Source organism: Carassius auratus, chromosome 30, assembly GCF_003368295.1.
Source record: "Carassius auratus strain Wakin chromosome 30, ASM336829v1, whole genome shotgun sequence".
Taxonomy (NCBI): Eukaryota; Metazoa; Chordata; class Actinopteri; order Cypriniformes; family Cyprinidae; genus Carassius; species Carassius auratus.
Window position 1 is genome coordinate 12,809,449 of NC_039272.1, and position 26,671 is coordinate 12,836,119.

The following is a 26,671-nucleotide window of genomic DNA, read 5'->3' on the forward strand; positions in this document are numbered from 1 at the left end:
GTAGTCTAATTAATCTGAACTTCTTATTGTACATGTGGAGAGTAAAGTTACTGAGAGTGAATTGAGTGTGAGTGTCTGTGTGAAAAAAATAATTGCAGATATATCTTCATAGGTTTCACAAGCCTTTCCCAGAAGAAATCATCCTTCTGCATTTCTCATTTGCGCTTCAAAATCAGAAGTTTTCTCATCTCAGGGAGTTTCGGTTCCTTTTCATTTTAAATGCTCTGATATTGTTACACTTTAATTTCTAATGTAGAGCATATTTACCCTTCTCTGTTTCTCTTCTAGCAGTACAAAGAAATTGCATTACAAGCACAGGCACTAATGACATTTTTCATGTAACCCAGGACAGGAAAGGGTCTGGTGTACTGTATCCTACCTGCTGCGAAATCCAATGCAAAGCAAATACATTTAGGTATTTGTTGTTTTGTAAACCTCATTTCATATTAGTGGTTAAACATATTGTAATTGATCTGTGATCCGTACGGACCAAGTCCTACAGTTTGGCACGCACAGGCCACACACACACATGAAGGGCGCACATGCGTTTCACAGGGCGCGTGAACACCGAACTGAATCCTCTTCTTTATCCTCTTCTTAATCCTCTAAACAGACATATAGACAAATAATTATGACAAAATACCCATCTCGACAATCATTCAGGTAAACACAGTCAGTTATGCCTCAAGTGAATGAAAACAGCTGAGAAAGAAATCAAACTTAATGTGTATCATAATATCGGATCCGTGCATCAGGTCTTAAAGGGACAGCATCCTATAATTACTGCTGCTATCATAAATGATCATCAAACAATAAAACAGCTGTAAAAAAATCTGTATTTAGTTTATACAGTGAAAATTCTGCAGTGTTATTTTCCCGAATTATTAAATTTCTGTATTTTAATACTACCATCCTTATTTTATTTGTAACATTCTGTAGAATTTATCTAAGCTTGTAATTTGTGTATTTGTTCTTATTTTTACTGGCTGTTCTCTTGTCTCTTTAAAGGGACAGTTAACCCAAAAATGAAAATTTGATGAAAAATTGAAGTCATTTACCGCCAGGGAATCCAATATGTAGGTGAATTTGTTTCTTCAGTAGAACACAAACAAAGTTTTTTAGCTCTAACTGTTGCAGTCTGTCAGTCAGTCAGAGGGCTCTATTTTAATGACCTAAACGCAAAGTTTAAAGTGCGCGACGCAGGTGCACTCAGGACGTGTCCAAATCTACTTTTGCTATTTTAACAACGGAAAAACGGTCCGTGCCCCGGGGTGCATTTTTGGAATGGGTTGCCCCTATTTTCTTAATGAGTAATGGGAGTAAAGTTCAATACACCAGTCAGAGTGTCATCTCCCATTCCCTTTAAGAGCGAGATGCGCTCGCACCATGGCGGATCGCTATTTACATGGCGGAATTTGTTGGCGGAAAAGCTGAACGCTTCTCGAGCCATGAAACCGATCTGCTCTTGCGCACAGTTAAAGCTCGTGAGCAGATCATCTACGGGACATGCAAGAATCCACCAAAGCTTCCCGAAGTGAAGAAGGCGTGGGATGAAGTAGAATTTAATTCATTATAAGTAGTAATATGCTGAATTGCAAATAGGTAGCCTAATTCGAATACACGCAATTACTATCCATCATTACATTTTTATATTTATTTAGATTAGACAATAATATTCTTTTACACTGTAATCCTTTTGTTTTTAATATTTGGTATGTTGTATGTGTGTAATAAGTTAACGTGCACTGTGAAACCGCCCAGAGGTGCATTTTCTACCAACAAAAAAATATTGCGCCATTGATTTTAGACTTTAGACCAGGTTTGAGTTGGTCTGTGGTCTATGGAGAGTATGTCTATTTTCAGCTCCTTAAAATAGCAATGCCTCTGGACACACCTCTTTTTTAGACCAGCATGCCCATGGGCGCACAAATAGGCACAAATGCATTTTTTTACGACTAATTATACGACATGGCGCTGGATGGGAAAATGCGGACAGTGCCGGACTGAAACGAGCAAACACACTTGCGCTACATCTTGAGTCGTTGTTAACTAAGAAGATGCGCAAATAAACGCTGAAAATTAATTTGGATTTGCGCAGCTTCTCAGTTAACAATGGCTCTGTGTAGTAACAGCTGCTAGATGTGAAATCACGCACCTGATGGAATTTACCGCTGATTAGAGAACCGGCTTTACTGACGAGATGCGCATAACGATCGGCCGATCGTGATCGGCGCACCCCTAACCTTGTGTCACATTGCGCCGGGTGAATGATAGGGTCCAGAATCAAAAGCCGTAATGTGATCCGAAACAAGAGATTAGTGATCCATTGAACCACTATTTCATATTATTTATGCCTAAGTGTTACTATAATTGATAAATTTGGATTTTCATCAAAGATCAATGCATCCCAATGTTTTTACGCCTCTAGTTTACAGTATTACTTCTAACAGATGTTGCTTCAGCTTTCATGGAGTGACTCTATTAACATGTGATGAATGGGAAGGAGCAGCTATTCTGGCAGTTCACAGGAAACCTGGTGTTTGATGTGGACAGAGGTTGTAACCTCTCTGGGTCTGGCTTTGGAAGGATACTGTACGCTTTTTAAGGAACAATGTGTCTTTCTTTCTGTGCCTCTGTAACTCTCTCTAACTCCATGACTGTTTCTCTGTATTTTTCTGGCAGTTCAGGCATGTGCATCTGCAAGAGTGGAGTCCATGGGGACAAGTGTCATGACTGCCGCCCAGGCTTCTCGCGGGCGAACAGCACTGGGTGCCAACCATGCCAATGTAATAATCATAGCAGCTACTGCCACCCACAGACAGGTGAGCCACCCACATGCACACAACAAAAGTAGTAAAAGAAGCCAGAACACTGTTTGCATTCATTTATCACACAGAGATCTCTGTTTGGAGTGTAGTTGAACCTCAATCTCCAGAAACTTCCTGTTATCTATCTAATTAGTCATATAACTGATGCTTTTATCCAAGTACATTTATTACAGTGGCAAATCCCAGAACCCCTGGAGCAAATTTAGATTAAGTGTGAGATTAAGTGTGTATGTTCACGGATCGCCCCTTGCAAGGATTTAACTAGTAATGTATTGACTAATCAATGGTATCAGCTGATTTATGGTCATTTACTGTGCAGATTGCAAATTTTCTAAAAACATACATTGATCAGATCTGAGTATTTTTTCTGTATGTACAGGGTATACAGATTTAAGCATTTACTAACCTGGGAAGTATGACACATGTCCTTAAACAATTACTAAACAAACTGAAGAAGAAACACACACACACACACACAAAATTAATTTGTTTTAAATGAACGGATTGTTTCTGACAGCACTACAATAGCTAGTGTACTAATAATAATACACCAATAATACATCTAGCAGCTGTCAGCCAGTTTAAAATTCAACACCTGTCAAGTGCCAAATGCAAGTAAAAAATTGGTTGTTGGTTAGTATATAAAGGAGTATTACTCACCATTTGGTCCAATTATCAAATTGCATGGTCTGCGTTTTAAATAAAGTATACACTCTTAAAAATATGGGTGCGTAAAAGGTTCTTAATAGTAATGCCATAGAATAACCATTCAGTCAAAGTATCTTTAAAACAATCAGAACCTTTTTTTGCCACAAAGAACATTTGCAAAACAAAGTTTCTTCAGATGTTAAAGGCTCTTTATGGATCCATTTAGACAAAAATGATTCTTCTTTGGCATCGTGAAGCACCATGATTTCTAAGAGTGTACAATCTGATGCTCTGCATGCTTTAGAGTAGCATGCGCCATTGTGTTACTTGCGAGGAGCTCATGAACCTTTGATTTAGTGTCTCTGAGTGTCTAAATGAGTTTGGGACATTAGAGAAAATCTTTAAGGTCTCCAAACGCTTTTATACGTCAAAATAAAAGTTTGTTTAACATTTGAAAGCAAGAAACTGAAGAAAGCCATAAAAATTAACAATTGTAATTTTACTGTAAAATAAATTAATATTAACTTTTATTATTTTTTTATACAGTACAGTAGATGGTGGTTGGTTAAAAGTGATAGCAGAGTTCCAAAACATAACTTTTATAAAGTATGCATAAAAGCGAGCAATGCAAAAATATTACAAGCCTCCAATTCCATTATATTTGTTGTTATATCACAAGAATTGTTTGCATTGTTTCTTACACCACCTTTGTTGCCCCTAGAGACTGTTCCTATTATAAATTATAAACCATTTATATAAAGGATATAAAAAGGCTTTTGTTGTGTCAATCCACTGCAGTAACCAAAGACGAGTGTTGATGCTGATGCGCAGCAGCCATGTCATCACTCTCACTAATCAGCTGCACATAAGCACTTCCTGCTGCTGTATGCACTGACAGCACTGCAGAGCTTTAACCCATACTGTATCTCTCTCACCACACAAGCTCTTCAGTTTTCAAACACACAGGGGATTTCAAACTTATTTTCTAAAATGTAAAGGCAGGGATTTATTTTCTAACCGGGATTTTTATAAATATGTGCCTGTGGCTTCATTTCTGCAAAATATTACATGGCTTCTTGCACGTTTAACATACTTTCAAAGTGAAATGTCCAGTGAGTGGAATACATATGGAGCTGATTATGTGATGATTCAATGCAGTCTGGTAAATGCGTTTTGAGAAAAAAATGGAATTGCATGAAAATTTGTCTTTATTTATTGATAATATGCCCTTTAATCAATATAAAGAAAAAGGTATATGTACTATTTTGGAGTTTTGAAAATATAGGTATAGGTATGTATTTGAGCCTGGGTTAGTACAGAATAAACCCCCTCCCTGAGTCTAGTGGGTCCCTGGACTCTAATTTGAAAATCCCAGTCTTCAGATACTTTCTGTATCCTCCAGGCAGTTTTCATATGTAATGAAGATTGTCCAGTAATCGCTCACTGTGTTTTTAAAGGCTTTTCTCTTAAATATATATATATATTGTGTCATCATTTACTCGCCCCTCATATCATTAAAAACCCCATCATTGGCAAACCATGAGGGTTCATATATAATGACAAAATTTGCATATTTGGGGTGAACTATCTCTTTAGGAAAGACATGTTGGCTGATGAGAGGTTTGAGCATTGCTGTACAAGAATCCATCAAGTGTCATTTTGCTGATGTATTTTTTCACTCTCTCTTTCCATTAGCTGATTTTCTGTCAGATATTTTGCTGTTCAGTGTTCGCTTTACCAGTCTGATATAATTTTCTAATTTTCAGTATCTAGTGTTACCTCTAGAATTAGCTTTTTCCCCAAAATTCTGGTTAAGTAGGAACATAATTTTTATAATGACAGTTTGGAACAGAAGCCTTACATCTAATATATATATATATATATATATATATATATATATATATATATATAGCTATAGCTGTCTGTGCTTTTTCCCTAGCATCCATTTGTGCCACTCCAGCAGTGTTTAATGTTCCTGTCAGCATGCCCTCTGCTTTCTAAAAGCCAATAATGTACATACGCAGACAAGCACGGAGAGCCTCCATTACCTTTCTGCCATTACGTCAGATACCACAGCAGGAGTCAAACTGTCCCAACCAGTGCCTCCGAGCCAGTGAATCTTGCCAGTCGTATGTCCTTGCAGTGAGACGAAGGGATATTGTTACATTAGTTCAGCACAATTTGAGCTATTGAGGAGAACCAGGACCTCTGAATGTGTATCTTGTCTCTCTTTGGTCTTTTCTGCTCATCATTCTTAGCTTAAACATTTCATCTTGTTACACCCTTTAGACCTGAAATAATCCTGTTTCCTGCCTGGTTTCTCAGATCAGCCATTGTCAGTACATTGGTGCATTCAATTTACATTTCAGCAGCAGATGTTTCATCTTCAAAATTCAAAATCACTTTCCTGTTCACTGCGATGCAAAAAGCATTCACTGCTAGTTGTATTTGATATGGCATTTGTGACCCAGGACCACAAAACCAGTCTTAAGCACTATTCGGACGGGACTAGTTTTCTAAACTACGTTTGAGTTTTGATTCTTACCACCTGACGTCTGTGATTTTCATGTACCAATTCGGACGGGACTAGTATCTCCGTGTTTATTACAGAGGTGGGAGGGTCTGATTTGTGCATCTGGGCGTCACAGATCACGCGCTCTGTATGCGTGCATTGCATTCATTCAGAATGATTGCCATTAGTATTATTACACAATAAATACTAAATGGCTAGTATAACAAAACCATGTTAATGTGTGATTCCTTTAGTTTAACTTGTTTTCCTTCTTTTTTTTTTTATTAAATGTAATTAAAACATTATGTAACTGAGTGCATAAATGAACGTGAGTAATCTTACCTGATGCTGATATTACAATAGCCGGTATTAACAGTTTACGCGATCTTGCACTTGATTTTATTATTTGTATTATTTTTTTATTATAATTTATTTGCCGCTAAGCAAATATATCAAACATCCGCGCGGTAAGATTATCTACGGTAATTCACGTTGGCCAAAACACACAAGGAAACGCGTTGTGAAATAAAATATCACCCGCAATCACAGACATTCGCATTCGGACGGGATTAGTTTTCTAATCTTCACTGAGTTTGCTGAAAAACGGTAGGTAATTTGCTCTGGAATTATCACAGAGGTTGTGTGAGAAAAACACAGACGTGGCAGATTCAGACGGGATTAAAATCACCAAGTACGCCTGTGAAACGCAGATTTCTCTAACGACCCCCTGTAAAGCTAGTCCCGTCCGAATAGGGCTTTACAGTAAGTCACTGGGGTATATTTGTAGCGATAGCCAAAAATACATTGTATGGGTCAAAATGATTGATTTTTCTTTTATGCCAAAAATTAATAGGATATTAAGTAAAGATCATTTTCAATGAAGATATTTTGTAATTTTCTACTGTAAATATATCAAAACTTGATTTTTGATTGGTAATAATATGCATTGCTAAGAACTTAATTTGGACAAATTTAAAGGCGATTTTCTCAATATAGATTTTTTGCACACTCAGATTCCAGATTTTCAAATAGTTGTATCTCAGTCAAGTATTGTCTGTAAAAAATATTTATACAGCTTTCAGATGATGTATACATCGTAATTTAAAAAACAAAAAATACCTTTATGACTGGTTTTGTGGTCCAGGGTCACATTTGTCAACAGCATGATAAACATTTATATTTTTAGCTCCCTCAGGTCTTCTGGTGAAGTTGGGGGATTAACCACAAGGCTTTTAAAATTGTAACAAATGCTGTTGATTATATGTTGAAATTTTTTTTAGATTTAAGTTGAACAGTCGAGCTCAGGCTTTGTGCATTTATCTACAGACCTCTCAAACATGAGGACTTTCTGTGCTGACTAAATCTAGCAGGTGTGGCCTGTACTTCTCTCACTAAGTTTTCAAACAAAGCTGTGTTTAGTTCAATCAATAGCTGCCTGATCAGTGAAATTATTCCATACAGCTTGTAACTACAGTGTTGACCCATTCAATTCCATTCATTCCAAAACACATTTTCACTTTCAAACAGTAAAAAAATATATATATTTTTTTTTTTAGTTTTCAGTGCATGTCGCAGTATAGAGTCTGCTCTTCTAAGAGTCTTTAAAGATCTTTTTGTTGTCTGTGAACTCTAAAATCTTTTCTGGACCTTAACATTGCTTTCGACATAATCATTCATGCAATTCATTGTATTGTGATTGACATTCATTTGCTCCACTGCAATAATCCAACATTACACCTCTTGAGATCTTCAGACAATCCCAGTTAGACTTGAAGAGTGATTGTGTCCTTGCTTCAGGACTGTGAAGCATTTCAGAGTATTTTGCCCATTGCTATTGATTTATCTAAAACCCTGTCTATGGATAACCTTCACTCTTTGGTCTGTGCAAGAGCTTTACTATTGAATTGAATGTGTTATGTGTAATACTTTGTCTTATTGTTTGTTTTGATTTTGACTTATTGTTATTTTTGTATACTGTAAATATCATAATATTTATTGATGTTTTGAATTTGCTTATTTTATTATATTTTGAGTTATTTTTTTGTTTATTTTTGTTGTGTTTTTGTCATTTAGGCTTTTTTGTTTTTATTTATTTATATATCGCTTTAATTGATGTTTATTTAAGTTTTGGTTTTATGTATATCAGTTCTTAAACTTACATTTATTTCAGTTAATTGCAGAGGTAGGATTTCCCATTTTCGTTTTAGTTTTTTAAAGGTAAGTTTGTAGTGTAATAATATGGTTTTAATAAATGTACAACATTTTATTTCAGCTTTATTTCAATTACCAAAAACAATTTAATAGTTTTAGACCCAGTCTATCCAATTTCACTGTCAGACAATGAACTACACTTGGGTAATTTCACATGTGCATTGCTTTTGCTCCGTGTTTTTCCGATTTCTTTAATCTGACCCATTAAAGGTGTTCAGTCCAGGCACGTGTTCTTAGGTTAATTAGGTTAATTGAACATTCTAAATTGTCCCGGACGTGTGTGTAAAGACAAGACTTGTGTATGGATTGACTTGTGTAACTGGTTCTCAACATGAACATAGCCATAAATGCTGGAATGGCGTTAAGAAAGAAATAAACAAGCAAACAAACTTTTACTTATTTACAGGCTATGCATGTGTTTGATTTTCTCACACTTGTCTTCATAATCACACTCATGCATACACCGACACTCAAACTCATTAATGCGGCTCATTATTCCTCCTCCGAGTTCAGTGATTTCCTAGCCAGCGTCATAATGGTGATTTGTGGACTCACACTGTATATTAACAGCTTTATTTCACCAGTGTATCCTGTCCGTCTATTCAGTAACAGTGCTGCAACTGCCGAAGAAGTTGTATTTGAGCTAAGTTGACAGTTTTCAGGCTTAATTGAGTGTGATGAGATAAAACCGACCAGATCGCACACAACAATACAAAGCAATAAACCGATAACACTCTTTCTATTGTATTGTCTTTGCTTGCTACACTGCAACCAGTGTAGTATGTATGATTCACAAACCACCAGCTATGAGCCAGTTAAATGATCAGCCAGTCAAAAAGACGAAACAAATGACTTTGAATCAGTCAAACTACATGCTCAGTCTGTGAGAGCAATTACTATTTATCATCTGACACACTGACTAAATGTGTGTGGTTTTTAGTTAAAGATACACATCCACAAATAGGTTTTATTATAATAAATTGTATTTTAATAGTATTGTTGGTTTATTAAGGCTGCAAAACACTGTAGGAAACATTGCATATATTCTGTTCATGATAATTCATCTGATTCAGCTATCGTGTTAATGTAAATACTTTATCATTGATTGTTTTCCTGACTTTCTGCCCTTGCTCCCTCTGACCCCTGTGTCAGTCTCCTGTTATGAAACGAAAGAGGAGTTAGAGCTGGACCAGGGGGATTGTTTGCATAAGGCTTCATCTGTGGACACACATCCTTCTTCAATACAGGGAACAGCATTTGAACACTAATGATCCTGCTCCTGCTTTACTGTCTGGCCCTGGAGAGCCAGTGGAAAAACACATAGTCACACACACACAGTTGAGTGGGTCTGACAGCAGCCCATCTTTTCAAACAAGGATACACAGCCTCTTTGATCTGTGTGCTTACAGCCCTGAATTGGAGCTCTGTAGTGTTTGCTTTATCTTGTTCTTTAGGAATATGTTTCTGCTTTCATCCCTGAAGATTTTCAGGCTCTTGCCTTGTGTCAATAGATGGACAGATGCTTAAAGTCATCCACTGACCCAGGATATTGTGATTTTATCTGATATTTGTGTATATTTTGAGATTAATTCAAGTAACTTTAAATAATTACATTGTTTAAAAGTTATTTATACTCTTAATTAGTGGTGTTTTCTGAAATCAAGTTAGTCGTGTTTGTACATCGCTTTTAAAATGCATTTAGTTTCAAGGAAAAGTTCTACATAGAACTCCAAAAGATGTTTAGATGAAGAGAAAGAACAACCTTGGTTGAAATCATACCTGGTTTCGTGGGGAGAGGCTATGTCCTGCTGTAAAAGAAACGGATGACAATAATATGTGTATGTCTTAAGAGGGTCGCACACTGGACGAGAAGTGCGGCGACGCATCTAGGACAACTCAAGGTATCGCACACCGGACGCGCACATTCTATACTCACGAGTTCAATTTCTAATCAGATTCTGAGCAGCAAGATGAGTGAGTTTTAACTTCATTTATTATTAATATTTTAAATCTGAGTTTTGAACGGTAATTAATGAAAATAATCTGTGTTATAATTTAATCTCAGATTTTCATTAGAATTCATATTAAGCTAGATTGCTATTCATCAATTATTAGCATTGTTTTGTAGTATTATAAGCAATTTCAACATTTCTTATGCTATAGCTAATAGTGATTAATAGCCAATAGTGATTTGTTTGCTTAATGAAAAGAAAAATATTTTGCGTATGTAAAAATGTATCAAGAGAAAAAAATAAAATATTAAAAGGACTCTGTTTATTATACATTTAATTATATATGTTTACATTTTATTAAAGCTATACAACTGTAAGTAGTATTTTGCAGCAGTGGTATTTTGGTATAATGTAAAACAACGATTTGAAACAAATATGATGTTATTTAATACAAAATTATGCAGATGTCGCTCTGAATTTGAACAGCGCCGTGTGTCGTAGCTGGGCTCCGCGTACAGACACCGAATGGTGCCGCCGGTGTGCATACACTCCTAGAAAACAATGTGTTTGAATATTAAAGACGTGGCACTTTTATTCTCGTCCGGTGTGTGACTCTCTTTAGAATGTCTAGCTACATATGTGCGATGCTGATCATATTTCATTAAATAAATTGAATGATTGAATATGTTAAAACGATTAGATAGAGAATTCATGCACAACATGTTTGTACTACTTTTTAAGGAAGTGGCACACAGAATGTTTGTACTGCAGACAGGAATAATACAAAATCTTAGTGAGGTTAGACTTGTGTCTTGGAACAAAAATATATTAGAAAATGATTTTTGAACAATGGCATTGTGTTGTTGAGTTTCGAACAGCCAAGCATCACTCACTCATTTCTTCAGGAAAAACTAAAATCTACATTGGTTATGCAGCGTATTTGTGAAAAGTAATTTATATTTTGACTGCACAGCAAGTGGCAGATGAGACAAATGATCCTGAAGAAAAATAAGTCACCTCGTTGCCTGACTGTCTATGATATTGTTGTGTCTGATGTGATGAAGTCAGTCAGTTCAGATATTGTCATCTTGTGCAAAAACACAAAGGCTGCATTCTTTATCATGCAGAGATGATCAAACGAGCGTAAATGTTCATGATGATGACAGCTGTACAGAAACTCATAGTCAGCTGATTTCTAGTGTTGCTGCCTACACCTGTGCAATGCAGTTTTTCTTTAATTTTGACTGTTGCTTGGTTAATTTGTGTCATTAATCTTTCTCTATCTGAGGTAATTGCTTACTGAGCACTGCAGCGGTCCCAAAACGTATTTGGACATTGATGCCGCAATTAAAAATGTATGAATGTGATGAATTGCTTATGCTCCTCAATTGTAAGTTGTTTTGGATAAAAGCATCTGCTAAATGTATAAAGTAGAGCTGCACAAGTAATCATATTTTGTTGTATTTCTTTTTAGTAGTTTGATATCTAATAAAGTGACATTAAGACATATTTTATGTACAGGATTTGGGCCAGAAGTGTTGCTTTGTTTAAAAAAAAAAGGGATAAAAGAACAGCAAGAACAAGAAGGTTGCTGTACAACAGAGAAATCTATTTTGGACATCAGTAGCACAGGTGTTCATCAGCATGTGAATCAGAGGATCACTGTCACATGTGAAAATGCTGTTAGATCCTGTTCCAGCTCCAGAACAACACCTCAATCCTCACTCAGTCTTTCTTCTGCCGTTTCATCCCGCTCATTTATTCCTGTATAGTGTATTTGCTTTTTCTCTCAGGTTCCAAGAAGGAAATCATGACTCATTCATCACCTCTGGTCACTTTTCCCAATTAGAAACTGCACTATTGATGCACATGTTAGGTTGAGCTTGTTGCATAATAATCAGAGGAATGCCATGCAATGCGTGTGTGTGTGTGTGTGTGGTTTCTCGTACTTCCTCTGTGATTATGCAATCGCTTGTTGAAATGTTCCCTCTATACTTGGCTTTCAAACACCATTTCAAATCAATTAAATAAAAGCCCTTCAAACCACTGAACCCGTAAAGAGTTCACTTGAATATCATTGGCACATACAAAAAAACTCATTAAAGTTTTAATGTGTTTTCACAGCTCCCTTTTAGTGTTTTAAAGTTTACACATGCTCTGGGAGGGTCTGAGGAAGTTCTTTCCTATTTTTCATGTTTTGCAGTCTTGCACGCTCACTAGATGTATAGGTTTGCTTGATTTCAAAATTTTATTTTTTAATATAACCAGGTTTGTTATGTCTACCTTGTTTAAACTTGGTTTCCCTCTCTTCAACCTTACTGGACCAAAGTCCTGTCAGTCACAGCTGTGTGTCTGTTTACTCAACCCTTTCTCCCTCCCCCTGTTCTTTCAGGCAAATGTGAGAACTGCCAAGGCAACACCGAAGGATCCAGTTGTGAAAAGTGCAGGTATAATTTCTACCGAAGGCCTGGTTCTCCTGTGGCAGAGCCCTGCATCCCCTGCCCCTGCTCCAGCGTCACCTCCACAGGCAGCTGTGAGCTCGGTGAGTCCTTCCCACATGCACGTCAGGCTTGTGTAGCCCACGATAGCATAGCCTGCTAACTTTATTATCAAGCTCTTATTGGCCACTGCTGTAGGAAATTCAGAGGAGATTTCCACATCTGGGATACGTGGAGTACCCCGCTCTCATCTGTTTTGGATTATGTGTCTTGCATCATTCTGGCCAAGCTACTGCTGTCTGAATTTCTGGGTGGGTGGACTGAGACTTTTAAGAGAAGAGAGGATTATTTTAAGTGAAAGTGAAACTGGAAACTTTTTTTCTCTCCTCTATGGGCCTCCACTCTGAACTAAACCCTCACAGGATATGTTTATGAAATGTACTGTAAAGGCGTGAATGAATGGGGGAGTTTCTGGTGTCTTATTCAGAAAGTGTTTTAAACAGTCCTGCAGTGCTCTGTCTCTCTAGGCTGATTTTATTTGCCATGTTTGTGAGGAAATGGTGTGTGGAGGGGTTCCTGGGTTTGCTGACTGCAGCAATGTTCTTGCAGCCTTGCAAGCTGATGTAAGGTAGGACCTGACAATGGATAAATACCACATGGACCAGCAAAAGGGCAGGTGTGTGTTCAGTGTTCCCAGATAATACAGTGGTGTACATCACAAATGCAGCCATACAGTGTAGCTGCTGTTTTGTGTAACAGGAGAAACATTATAACATGCACTATAAGAATTACTATCAAAATTTTATTTTTTATTTTATTTTAGTAAAGATTATTTTTAAAGATTATAAAATTTATTTTTAGATGAAAAAAATAAAAATTAAAACTAAGATTTATTTTATTACTATTATTAACTACCACTCAAAATTTGGTCTTGGTAAGATTTTTTTTCCTAACCAAGGCTTTATTTATTTACCAATTTATTTAATCAAAAATACACTAAACAGTATACCAAGTTTTCTGTTTTAGTATATTTTAAAATGTCATTTATTTCTGTTATGGCAAAGCTACATTTTCAGCAGCAGTTATTCCAGTCACGTGATCCTTCAGAAATCATTCTGATATGTTGATTAAACGCTAAAGAAACATTCATTTACTTAGAAAACACTTTATAAAACAGAATGTGAAATACAAATTCTTAATAATAATTTGTTAATTTAGTTATTTGTAAGTTGTATTTTTTTATATTTTGTAATTTTGCAAGTTTTGTAAAAAAAAAAAAAAAAAAAAATATATATATATATATATATATATATATATATATATATATATATATATATATATATATATATATAATTTTTTTTTTTTTTTTTACAAAACTTGCAAAATATAACAGTTTTTCAGACAACTGTTATCCAAGATGACAGGTAAAGAATAATTGACCGTATAATTGGCCGTATTATTATAAAATAATGCACACCCGAGGTGGTGATGTGGCCATAATGCGAAGCGGAGTACATTATTATATATCAATATATCATTTAATGGACCTAAATCAATTATTCCACTTATTCTACGGTTATCGTATATATTGTATTTCAAGACATTCGGCAGGTTCTAGTCCTTAAAACGCTTTACTATATTTAGATAGTTCACTATATTTATTTATTTGGCCATGTCGTTGTGGTTTTGGTTTCACTGTTTTAGGCTGCACAGATTTTTGGAATAACTGAATTCATTAGGTGAAGTGATATGGACATGTAATATGGTCAAGACCTGCCTTTAACTACTTTAACCATGCTTTTCCCTGAAAATAATTTCACACCTTAGAACATTCGTCAGCCAATCAGATATAAGTATTCAACAGCACGTAGCATGTAATATCTTAACCATTCATATTTGCACAACCATTGTTGTCTTATTCTACTAAATAGAAGTACAGCTGTGTAAACAATTTCATCTTAGCTCTTGGTGTGTATTTAGCATTGCAACTGAATTAGCACTGTTTGCAACTGGAGAACATAAATTTTTCTTCCTGATAGAGCCTTTCTTAATCAAGTAAACTAGAAATCATTTAGAAAATATATATACATTTTAGAATTGTCAGTTGGTTCCCAGTTATATGTATGGCTCATCAGCATAACTCAAAGCACACATATAATAGAAGCTGTATTTGGGCTCTTACATGTGATTTAAGAGCAAGCCAGCATGCCTTGCCAGAGCACTTTCTACCTCTCCCTCTTTTCCAGTGTGTCTGCTGTTGATTAGGAGTAGCAACTAATAAACAACATTTGGAGATTATACATCCTCTGACAAAACTTAGCTAATGAATAATTAATGTGGCTTGACTCCTCAATCAAAAAGTAAGGCTTCTTGTAATGAGAAAACCGTGTGAAAAAAGAGAGCGTGTTTATCATGCCTGTATCCCAAAAGCGGCCCACACTGAAATGGGAACTACAGGTTCAGCCTTTGAGGATTAGTGATTATGGTAATGAATGCTAATAACCAGCACAGTCAGGACAGTGGCTGATTAGACGACAGACCTTATTTTATTCTGCCTGTAAATCCCTGATGATGCAGCCTGATGAGGTACAGGGGAGCACGCCAGTGTTAAATGAATTCCTCATTTACTCATCAAGGCCACACTTTTATTAACATAACTCCCTGAAGACTGAAAATACCATCAGCCGGCCTCTATATTACACTGCAGGCTCACTGGATGTCTCTGTAGTGCTTACTGGGGGAACTGTGTTTTACTAGGATCTAAACAATGGAAATATATCGTAATGTCAAGCACCAGCAAGAGGACAAAAGTGATTAATTCACGCATGTGCTGCTGTAAAGGTCAGCACAAGAGCAGAGCACATGGCTTAGATCATTAGTTTACATCTGATATTTCACCATGGGAGGCATTAGCTCTGCTGCTGTTATTGAAGGGTTGCTGGTTCAAGTCTCAGCATTTGAGAGACTGATGTAGCTCTAGGTGAGCAGTTGCACCCGTTTGCACGCTTCCTGTCCTACTGTAGCTGTGTTTTTGAAGAACAAACTGCTACTGTATAATGAGTGCCAGTGCCATAACCCAAATGCAAGATTTGAAGCTGTGTCTTGGCAAACATTATACTGCTCTTTTAAGATTTATGTGATGGATCAAAGCCAGAATGGTTCTTTTATCAAGTTTTCATCTGATGTTTTAATTGCCCTCATCATAAAGATAGGATCAGTGTAATTATTAACACTACAGGTTTCTGCTCTGGGATGGTGTGATATCATCATTTAAAAGATCAAATGTAAAGCACAGCTGTGAAATCAAACACCCAATATTCAGTATTAGTGTGAGAGTGGGACCAGAAGACCACTCATAACACAACCCCTGTTTGACTTATGTAGTCCAGTTTTAGTCACCGTCCGACCGGTGCTCAGGGACTCTTTCTCTCTTCCTCTCATTGTGTCCGTGGTCATCTACAGTCTGGATGCATCTCTCAGCACTCACAGCCAGAAGCTCTTTGCTTAGATCTCATCACAGCAAACTCTCATGCCAGTGTTCAATGTTGAGTGTAAATATGCTAGTTTGTTTCTTTCCCATGGTGCCACATACAGTATAGTATTAAAAGGATTGTGTTTTTGTGTAAGCCAGCCTGCCATAGAAAATTTCACTATAATGTGTAGATACAGTTTTAATATCCTCAGAGAGATAAGAAATTAATAAATGCTTTACAAAAGATTTAGATTTCAAATAAGTGGAAATCCTGTGGGGAAAAACTATCCCTGTTTTCATCAAAATATGAGTAGCACAACTGTTTTTAATCGTGATAACAAGAAATGTTTAGTAAACATAAAATCAGCATATTAGAATGATTTCTGAAGGATCAAGTGACACTGAAGAGTGAAGAAAGACTGGCACTGAAAATGCAGCTTTGCATCACAGGAATAAATTACATTTTAAAATATTCCTTGCTCTGCACTTACTTTTTTTTTTTTTTAAGCAAAGAGGCTATGATTATGTTTACGATACAGTATGACCTTGAGTGCCTAAACGTTTCTATAAAATGGCTACAACATAAAAAATAACTAAATAAATGTTCTGAGGATGCATTGTCATTATATTGTCAGAAGGATAAGGGCCTCCATGGGTGCAGTGATACACACAGTAGATAGGTGTCATACAGCAGCCATTGTGTCTTGTAGTTTCACTGGAATGCTGCAGTATCTGAAGTAGTTTTTATTTTATTTTTATGCAGTCTATGCATCAGCATGTAAAAGATTTTGAAGTTGCTTTTCTGAATTCAGGTCGTGTAGTGGAAACACTCTGAGGTCAGTTATTTGATCTCTCTATATAGCTGGATTTGCTTTGCTTCAGTAATTCTGTTTGTCCATATAGCACTGTCTGATTTAACAAACGTACTGTATGCTGTCTCACTGACTGAGTGAATTAATTGTCCTGAACAGTGAAAAAGTCCTTATTAGCACCTCCTGTTGTTACTACGAGATGGCCTTTACACTTTCTGTTGTGCCTTGTTAAATCAGAACCCTTGAGGTTTCCAAAAACACACGATTTAGTGTTACCCTGTAGGTAGAGCAAAATTGACAGGCACAGATGAACCTCTCATATCTGCCATTATACATTCAAGTAGCATTAATAAATTCATAGCAAAATAGCATGCATCTTCTTAACACAAAACAAAACAAAAAAAATCAAAAAGTTATGCTTTTGTTATGTATATAAAAACTTATATAAGCCTATATAACACACCCTTTAATAGTCATTTTTAAGTTAAGTTATCATGGCAAATGGTACACTACAGTGATTTAGCAGAAAGCTGCTAAAAGCTACACAGTCACTGTAGCATTAAACTGGCATGTGAGTGTAGTTTAGATTCTCAGCTGATATTTCTCCAGCAATTTGGAATGTCTTTTTTCTTCACAAGTGGAACCTTTAGAACAGAGTCTCTCTGCTCTCCTTGCCAATGCTCAATTTCGTTAGTGAAATGCATGTTTGATTTGCATATGCTGGCTGAATTTGCATTGGAAATGACCTAGCACTGGTTGGCTTGTTATCTGCCATGCCGTGTCAGTTGCTATCATTTTGACTTTGATTCAGCAGTCTGTGAAATGTCTGCTGTTTGCCACTGCTATTTTCTTCATGTCCACCCTTGCGATAGAGTTTGAGAGGGTGAAACATGTAGCAAGTTGTTAAAAGATTAAGACTGGAAATCTTCATATATTTGTACTGTATATGTAGTGTAGAATGCAGATAACTAATTTGACTCGTTTACTCTCCATTTAAGTTTGTTACTGTATTATATTATGGTACATTATACACTCTTTATTCTTCACTGTATCTTCGGTGTGTATTTCTTTTGTGAGTTTTTACTTGTCTTACTGTGGTCAGGAAGTGTAAAAACTGTTGGAACGACTGAAGCCCTTGAGCATGTCCATACCTGTTTGAGCTCAGTGCGTCAAACGTTGCGTGCGTCTGTGTGTACGCTCATGACGCTGAAAAAGCAACAAGGTTAAAGTCAGCACACTACGGAAGCTTCTGCCAGCGATACAATTATGAAATGGTTAAACATTGACTAGGCTCAATTCATACATTTTTGTCACGAGTCCGAGTCGCAGCTACATGAGTAAGCACATCTTTTGTGTCGCCGGAAATCTTTGTATGCTCCAACATGTTGGGACATATATACTGCTAAGCACTCCTGAATTTTTTTGTCAAGTTTGCTGTCACCAAATGAAGCGGAAAACGACTTTCCAGAATAAACACATACAGGTGAGACCAAACGAAAGAAGTCTCTGTGTGTGTTTATATTGATTTCACTCTGTCCACCAACAGCTCAGCTTTTTTCTGTTTCTCTTTGTTCTTTCATTCTCTTGTTCTTTTAATTTGTGTGAATGTTCTGTAGTGAAATTATCATTTCAAGTTCAAAGAGCTCAGAGGAGCTCAAGCTCTTTGTCCCAACGTGATTTTGCTTTTACTGTTGTAAGGATATATATCTAAATGGGCTTTTTTTCTGCCTCTCTCCATCCTTTCATTGTGTCATTATCTTACCATGATGGTTATTGCCCTCATGCTTGAGAAATGTGGAAAATTGGTCCTTCTAGTGTAATATTCCCTGGATCTACATCACTGCCTGGAGGTTTGGGTTTTATATCTTGCTGTTGGCCATATGCATGTGCTGAGTCTGGGCAAAAGGAGATAGGAGCGTCATAGAGCCCCCTGATTCACTGCCTCACTCTGTATGTAACACACAAATTGCCTCTCTGCTAGATATACTTGATTCACAGCAGGTACTGCGTACAGTCTGTCTTATTGCGTCTCTCTCTCTCTCTATTTTTGTATGGCTCAACATAATTTTGCTTTAACTGTACCTTTCTTCTTTCCTCCTCCTCCTCCTCCTCAGTTCCTACCTTTTACTTTTTCTTTTACTTTTACCTCTGCTTCATTGGGCCAGGTTATAAAATCGGTTCCTTCTCTAGTTCTGAACTCATGTATTTTTCCATCTATATTTGAATGGGCACCATATTTTTTTGTTGTTGCTTTTTATGGAGGAACAGTCCCCTTTGAATCTTGCATTCATGTCCTTAACTGTTATTGTTTAGAGATGCACTGGTGAAACAGGGCTGTCAGTGATTGCAAAGCCATCCTGTCATTCAAAATGTTATACACTACTAGTTTTAGCAGTCAGTCATTTTTAATTCTGCAGTCAGTACAATTTTCGTTTAAAGAAATTAATACTTTTATTCGGCAAAGATGCATTAAATTAATTACTTATAATTTTACAAAAGATGACCAACAAAAATGCTGCTCTTTTAAACTTTTCTATTCATCAAAGGATCCTGGAAAAATATGCTTTTAGGAGAGCAACTTCAAATTCTCCCTGAAGAAGAAAAAAAATCAGTGAAGAAAATGCAAAAAAAAAAAAGTTTACAGACTCTGTCTGGCCATGCCAATTATTTCTGCCAAAAGAAAGAGAGTGAGAGAAAAACATGTTTAGTTGAGGCTGCTGTGCTCATTAATGATTTTAAAAAAGGGTCTCCTCTGGATCATCTCTTCTTTTTTTCTCCACAGAATGTAATCGCTTCTTATGAGCACTAGATGACAACTAATTTCTTTAGTGTCAGAAAATGAAATGTCCCACAATGTGATATTGCTCTTGAAAATAATCTTGTCGGTTGCATTGCAATTGCAAGTACTTTAGAAAACACATACAATGCACTATATACTATATATAGTTGTCATTTAATCATCATGCTGGTTTTATGATATCATATCTGGTTGCAAGCATTTTAATTGCAGTGGCAGGTCACACTATATACTGAACATCTACTTTCAGCATCAACCCTTCATGTGACATTTCTATCCAAGGAATACAGAAAAATGTAACATTGTAGTGTTTTAGTTAGCTGCACTAGAAATGGAAAAATGAAATTTACAGTATGCATATACTCATTTTTTTATTCCACTCTATTACGTGACAAACATCAGTTGTTATCAGACTAAATGTTTATCTGTTTATCTGCAGTCATCCTCCAGAAAAGCAGGTTTTGAAGGAAATGTACTTTTGAAGACTTTAGGCAGTAGTTTATTTCTTTGTGTGCATGAGGAAGAGTGTCTTCACTTTTTTTTATTTAATCTTACGAAATCATCAGCCCTTTTCTTAGGCCAGATTTGCCTGTTGTTTGAGTACTTGGTCTGCTATCAAATGCAAAGGAAAAAAAACTTTGTGATAACATTTACAAAATGATTGGAGGTTAAAAGTTCATCTGACAACTGAATATAGGCTAATATAAACGAAGACTTCAGTTTCTCCTCACACTGCCCTCAACATCTTTAGAAAGCTTCTGCCATCTCGTGGCCAAATGAAACATGTTCAGATGCCTGTGTCATAGCTGAAGTATTTTGGTTATTTTACTGAAAATACCCTGTGCTGTACTAAGAAGCTGTCTGCTTTGTAATCCATTCTATTTTGACTGAGTGAATCAAGTCTATAACCTTAAACTTCTTTTGTCTCTTTATGTGTTTAGACTCAAGTGGCCAGCCTTTCTGTGTCCAGTGCAAGCCAGAATACCAGGGTCCCAACTGTGAGCAGTGTAGTGATGGCTTCTACAACGCCGACAGCATCTGCCTTCCCTGTAACTGCAGCGGGAACGGAGACCCCCGCATTTCCCCTCGGATCTGTGACCCGGACACGGGCCACTGCCTGAGCTGCATCAACAACACTACGGGGCCACACTGCGAACGCTGCGCAGAAGGCTTCACAAGGGACGCGCTCGCCAGGAACTGCACTCCTAAAGGTGAGAGCCTGCAGTAGTAAAGCTTCTAGTGATTTTTTTACCTGCAGTTGGGTATCATTTATTGATATATTTTTTCCATTCGCATTATTGCGTCTGTACTTCGCATTCTTTTTTTATTACGTACATTCATATAACTTTCAACAGTTCAGTTAAAGCTGTGACTCTGAAACCATCCTTTGTCAGTGCACTTCAGAACCGAAGAAAAGTGAAGTGAACCAATCGAGAGGTTGAAACTGATTCCACTGATTAACTCTTTCTCGTGGACACACTGAGTCGCTTTCTCATGCATTTGGTGTAGTTTCGGTTGTGATTCACTTACGAAATTGCAACATATTAAATGCATCATGCTGATGTTATCCAGTCATACGCTATAGACCGTGTTGAACAGGAAAGACCTGAACTTTTGATATTAATATATTTAAACGACTATTTTAAGTGGTGATTGGAAAGTGATTTGCATGTTATTTGACTGTGGTTTTTAGAGAGGGGGAGAGATGATGTGTTGTAGAATGACCCAGTTCTGACTCAGAACATCCGTCTGTGTACACTGCTGATTCTATCAGTGGCATACTGTAAAAAGGACAGGCCGTACATTCCCACAGGCAGGCTGACTCAGGCTGCCAAACAGTAAGCTTGGACCTCAGGGTGAATATATGAAAGAGAAAGGAAGAAAAGAGTGATTTATCACTCCAGTAAGTTTGCCAGATCCTCACTCACTGTTCTTCAATTTTTCCACTCAGCCAACAATAATAACTCCTTCTCTTCTGGCCTGTCTGAGCTCTGCTCCAGATGTTCTGCTGCTACAGAACACCCATGTTCCCGCTCACTGATAACGTTCCATTATAGAGGGAGCTGCAGTAATGGAGCTCCAAAAGACAACATTATGACTTTCGGTACTGACTTTCCAACAATGGCTGAAATGTCTCTGATAAAGTGTTGTTATTCTTAACATAAAACGAAACTCAAACTTTTCCGTTTTTTGGTAATTAAAAATTCCAGCTGTCATAAAATAAAATATATATATTTAAAATAATAATAATAATACTTTTATTTTTAAAAATGTATTACAAAAATAAATTGCCTTGGCAACTACCTAAAATGAAAACTAAAAAAATATTTTTATAAACATGACTAAAGCACATACAATTATTAAAACATGAACTAAAAATAAGATCTGAAAATATAAAACTTGAAGCTAATAGGAAAAATATGAATGAATACTTTAATAGTACATAACTAAAATAACGATGATGATGAACCTTACATGTTTTGTGAGGTAGGTTTTCACTGCGTATGGTCTGACTTTGTCTGTTCTACTGAACAGATGGAATCGCTTCTTCCTGTGTACCTTCTACCAGTATGCAGCATCTGTTCTCTACATTACACTAGATCAGGGCTCCACATGGTACTGTTTTGCTGCTCTCACCCTTTTTCATTCCCTTCCTCTTACTCTTTTTCTTCATATCCTTTACTCTTTTTTTGCACTCTCTCTCTATCGGTTTTCCACATGATGATAACTCACAGTTCAATAATAACTCTGTTTTGAGTGAGTCAGATGTTCATTCAGACTGATTCAAAGAAGTAACTTTTTTTGTATTTTTTTTAATGATTAAAAAAGTATAATAATAATTTGCTTATTGTTCAGATCAAAGCTTAATTTGGTTATCTGCATGCAGCCCACAATCTCATTTTCTTAGCAAATCATGCTAAAAAGTTTTTTTTTTCCCCATTGCATTCAGTAAACTCAAATTCACAAATGATATTCTGCAGCAGTACAGTAATATCACTGGACAGTCACTGGAGTTTAATCAGAATTTAATTCATTTGGATATGATGCATGCTGTCTCAAACTGTTCTTCTCTCTCTCTCTTACCCTGTCCCTAGTTGTCCACACTACTCCTTCATCCACTACCCACTGGTTTCACTACACCACCATGACCTCCAGCCCCAATGCAACAGCACACTTCACCACCTTCTCCACAACTCTGCTGAGCAGCCTGGGCAGCTCCACCACCACAGTGTCTCCGCTTCCATGGAACCAGTTCAACATCATTGTCCTGGCTGTCATCATCATAGTTGTCATTGCTCTCTTAGCAGTGGTAGGTGGTGTGTACACTTACAGAGAATACCAGAACCGTAAGCTGAACGCCCCATTCTGGACCATCGAGCTGAAGGAGGACAACATTAGCTTCAACAGCTATCATGACAGCATTCCGAACGCAGATGTATCGGGGCTTTTAGAAGATGAAGTTAGTGACATGGGCAATGGACAACTTGCTTTAACCGGTCCTGGTAGTTTGTATAAGGTCTAACTGATGTTCGTTCACAGAACCTGGCTTGCTACGTCAGTGCTGGCCTGAGGTTTGGCAGAGTGGACCTATGGATATGTGGACCCCTGATTTATTTGTTCATTTTATGCTGATGGACCACGGACAAGGTTTTCCCACTGGACATAATGCAAACACTCACACAAGCACTTCAGAGCAAGAAGACAAAGTAATGAATAAGGAACTGAAAGCTGAAAAGCCAAGTTAAACATCCTGCCTTGTTGAAGGCCTTGGCCAATTCCCAGCTGAAACATGTTGCCTTGCTTTGAAGAAGAGATGCAGAGACTAATTCACTAATGTGTGACAGAGTACTAGACAATGGAGCATGTCTGACTGAGTATTAATACAGCGACAATGAGACATGCATGATGTTTTATCACACGTGGATAGATCAATCAAATGCATCTGCTTATTAACATTATTTGCATACTTGCAGTTATGTCCATTCTCACGTTCCCTTTGTAAATGCTATTTCAAATGCACAGAGTGGACCTTGTTTTTTTAACAAACGTTTTATTTTGTTGTTTTTTTTCTATGTGAGTGTGTGTCGCTTCTTCCATGCTATTACAGGTGCAGGACTTCAGGGGGCGCCTGGCGTACATGCTAAATGGCAGAGGCTGATTTTTTTCTGCATTCTTTTGCATTTTTCTTTCCGGCAGGTGCTTTCTTGTCAAAGCAAATTGCACGAAGGGATGATTTGTTTTTATAAGGCCAAAGAGGATCTGTGTGTCAGCCTCAGATAGAGAGAGCCTGACTTATTCTCGTCATGGTTTTACAACGGCAAAGTGGATTTATAAGACTGTTTCATGGTGTATAGAATTGTACTAGTTTTATTTATTTTCCAGGAATTTTCTACTTAGTCCGCTTTTCCTTAGTGACTCATCATTGGCGACCTGTTAAAGGTGCCATGCCTTGTTGTGTGGACTTGACACAACTTGTCAGACTGGGAGAGTTTAAGTTTGGTTAATTTATTTAGACGAACCTCTCTCTCTTGTATTTATGGTTTAGGGTTTGTTTGTGTGAGTCGCAGAGGGGGGGAATATATATGATAAGGTGAGCAATAATGCTTGATGGGTCCTACAGCCATACTGGACAGTAATCAATCACTGCCATTTGTGTAGCACAGGCTAAAACAAGTTGAGCAACTGGTTCAGTGATGAATAAGTGCACATGATTGACTGTGTGGGTGTATGTGGGTTCTGAGAGAGGTAATATATTATTATTTTTGGAATTGGATAAAAGAGTACAAAACGTCATGTCAGTCAGTAAAATAACACATGGGGTGTGTATAAATGAGTCTGTTCTGCATAGGCGATTCCCTGTACTTGAAGACAAGAGCAATAGTTCATCTGTGATTGTACGTCAGATGACTCTTGGGACATTTACTTTTAGCTCTCTCCCTACTTTCACCATCCTGAAGCTGTCTTTATCAGAGGTGTGTTGGTACAAAACTTTGTAAATATTAGATGTACAGAATGGTTGTCATGAGGAGGCTGCTATTGTATTGGTACATATGACAGTGAGTCCTGTTTCTGTGACTAGCATACACATGTGCACACAGAGAGACTGATGTCGTAATGGTGTTTTAATCTTGCATATGTTTTTTGTGCATTATGCATGGTGCACCACATTCACAACTAACTCTGTAAAAAAGAAAAAAGAAATTCAATAAAAGTCGGTTTTCCTATAACATGTGCTTTCATTATTATAATTATAATATCATCAATCTGTTTCCTGACCAGCTGGTGCGTAGTGCGTTCAATAGAATAAATGTTACATTTCACTATTTTATGTTGGATGCAAACATTTTATATTTATGTGTTACTAGGCAACTGGTGGACACTGTAACACATTTCAATTGTATGGAAACAAGTATGGTTTTATTTTGGGCCAGAGCGAATTATGTTTTTATTATTTGATTTAATAATATGTCGAATTCATGTAGCTATTGTCTAATAATTCCATGAAGTAGGTGTACATTTCAGACATCATTATTTATCGTAACCTGAAGTAGAACTGTGCAAACTCATTCAGTCTGATTTCTATTATGGCATCCCTACAACTAAAAAAACAGACCATTTTACTATGACGTCATTCAGATGTATCTATTAATTATTCATTATCTATATTATTTTGTTTTTCAAACCAAACTAACCAAACTGCATTTGTCCAAATGCGTGAGCATAAGTATTTTGCATTAATGACATTAAGGTGATATCATTTTAAAGAAACTAAATTAAATGATACCAGATGCATTTTTACATACTCTAGAGAACTATGACCTCATTATGTACATCCCAAAGTCATCTGTAAATACTTCAGTTTGCAGAGTTCCTTTGGTGAGCCCACAAATATCAAGCAAAGGTTAAAGCATAACTCCTTACTTTTATGTACAGTAAACTATATTGCTCAGATCAGTTTCTTTTTTTCTGTTCAGTATAATCATCACTTTCATCTAGACCATGTGTTTCTGATGGCATCATCTGTGTAAAAATCGTGATGTAAGATCAAGTAATTGCCTGACTTCAAAGGTTTTGTTTTCTAATATGTTTTAACATCTTTTATTGCATCATTTCAAATATTCATAGCCCTCCTCCCTTAGATAGCACGTTTGAGTTTCAGCAATATGCTGACATGCCATTCAATAGCTGAGCTTTATAAATGGTTTTTGTTCTTGTATGATCTTGTCAATTTCTATTGAGCAAAGATTGTTAGCAATAAGTGCCACAAAAGGAGTTCTGTGTTTAGAATCCCATGCACAGTTTCTAAAAAACATTCCAAAAATGTGATCTAAGTCTGTACTTGGTAGTGGCTGCCCCCAGGTTGCTTGTCTTTGAGTCATACTGCAATCTTCTTTAATAGTTCTAATGTACAGAGTGCATGTTTGATCACAGATACTGGATGACACCATTTCTATATCATTACTTTTGTTCTGAGATGAATGATTTGCTTTTGCTCTATCCTGAAAAACAATCCAAAAGCTATAGAAGCCCCCCACCTACCTAAATGTACCCTTCTTAAAGGTCAGAGGTAGATAGCTGGGGAGTATTCCTGCAATCGCCCACAGCTTCTGGGTATCTATTAAGGGGTCATAATACAAATATCACCGAATCTGAGTCACTTTTTTTAAGTCATACTAAGTACGTGCTTTAAATTTATTCATTTTTCCTTCAAAGCAAATAAAAAGCATCCTCTTGAAATAAATGAACATCTATAAAGAAGCAAAAAAGTCATTTGCTGTGAATTAAAACAGAACCAAGAATTATTGTAGCCGTTCGTATAAAGCCTGGTCAAAACCAAATGAAAGCTGTTGAACGCTCGTCAGTGGGCGGGACTAATGTGCAATTCTGTAATTTCATTGGTAATGCTCAACCTTTGGTTACAGCTTATACAGCATATCAACTGAGAAAGGACGAGAGCAAAAAGAGACCGCTTTGACTACTGTAAAAAAATTTTGTTAAAT

The 26,671-nt window shown here is 36.8% G+C and overlaps 1 protein-coding gene across 1 annotated transcript in view; it reads left to right on the forward strand.

The window, feature by feature from the left end:
* Positions 1–24,898, forward strand: part of LOC113049256 (multiple epidermal growth factor-like domains protein 9) — a 68,191-nt gene extending 43,293 nt beyond the window's left edge. Inside the window, exons 3-6 of the mRNA XM_026211436.1 lie at positions 2,683–2,822; positions 12,544–12,693; positions 20,612–20,881; positions 22,766–24,898. Coding sequence (XP_026067221.1) covers positions 2,683–2,822; positions 12,544–12,693; positions 20,612–20,881; positions 22,766–23,193 — 988 coding nt within the window. The 3' untranslated portion in view covers positions 23,194–24,898. The remainder of the gene's footprint in view (positions 1–2,682; positions 2,823–12,543; positions 12,694–20,611; positions 20,882–22,765) is intronic.
* The last annotated feature ends 1,773 nt before the right edge of the window (positions 24,899–26,671 follow it).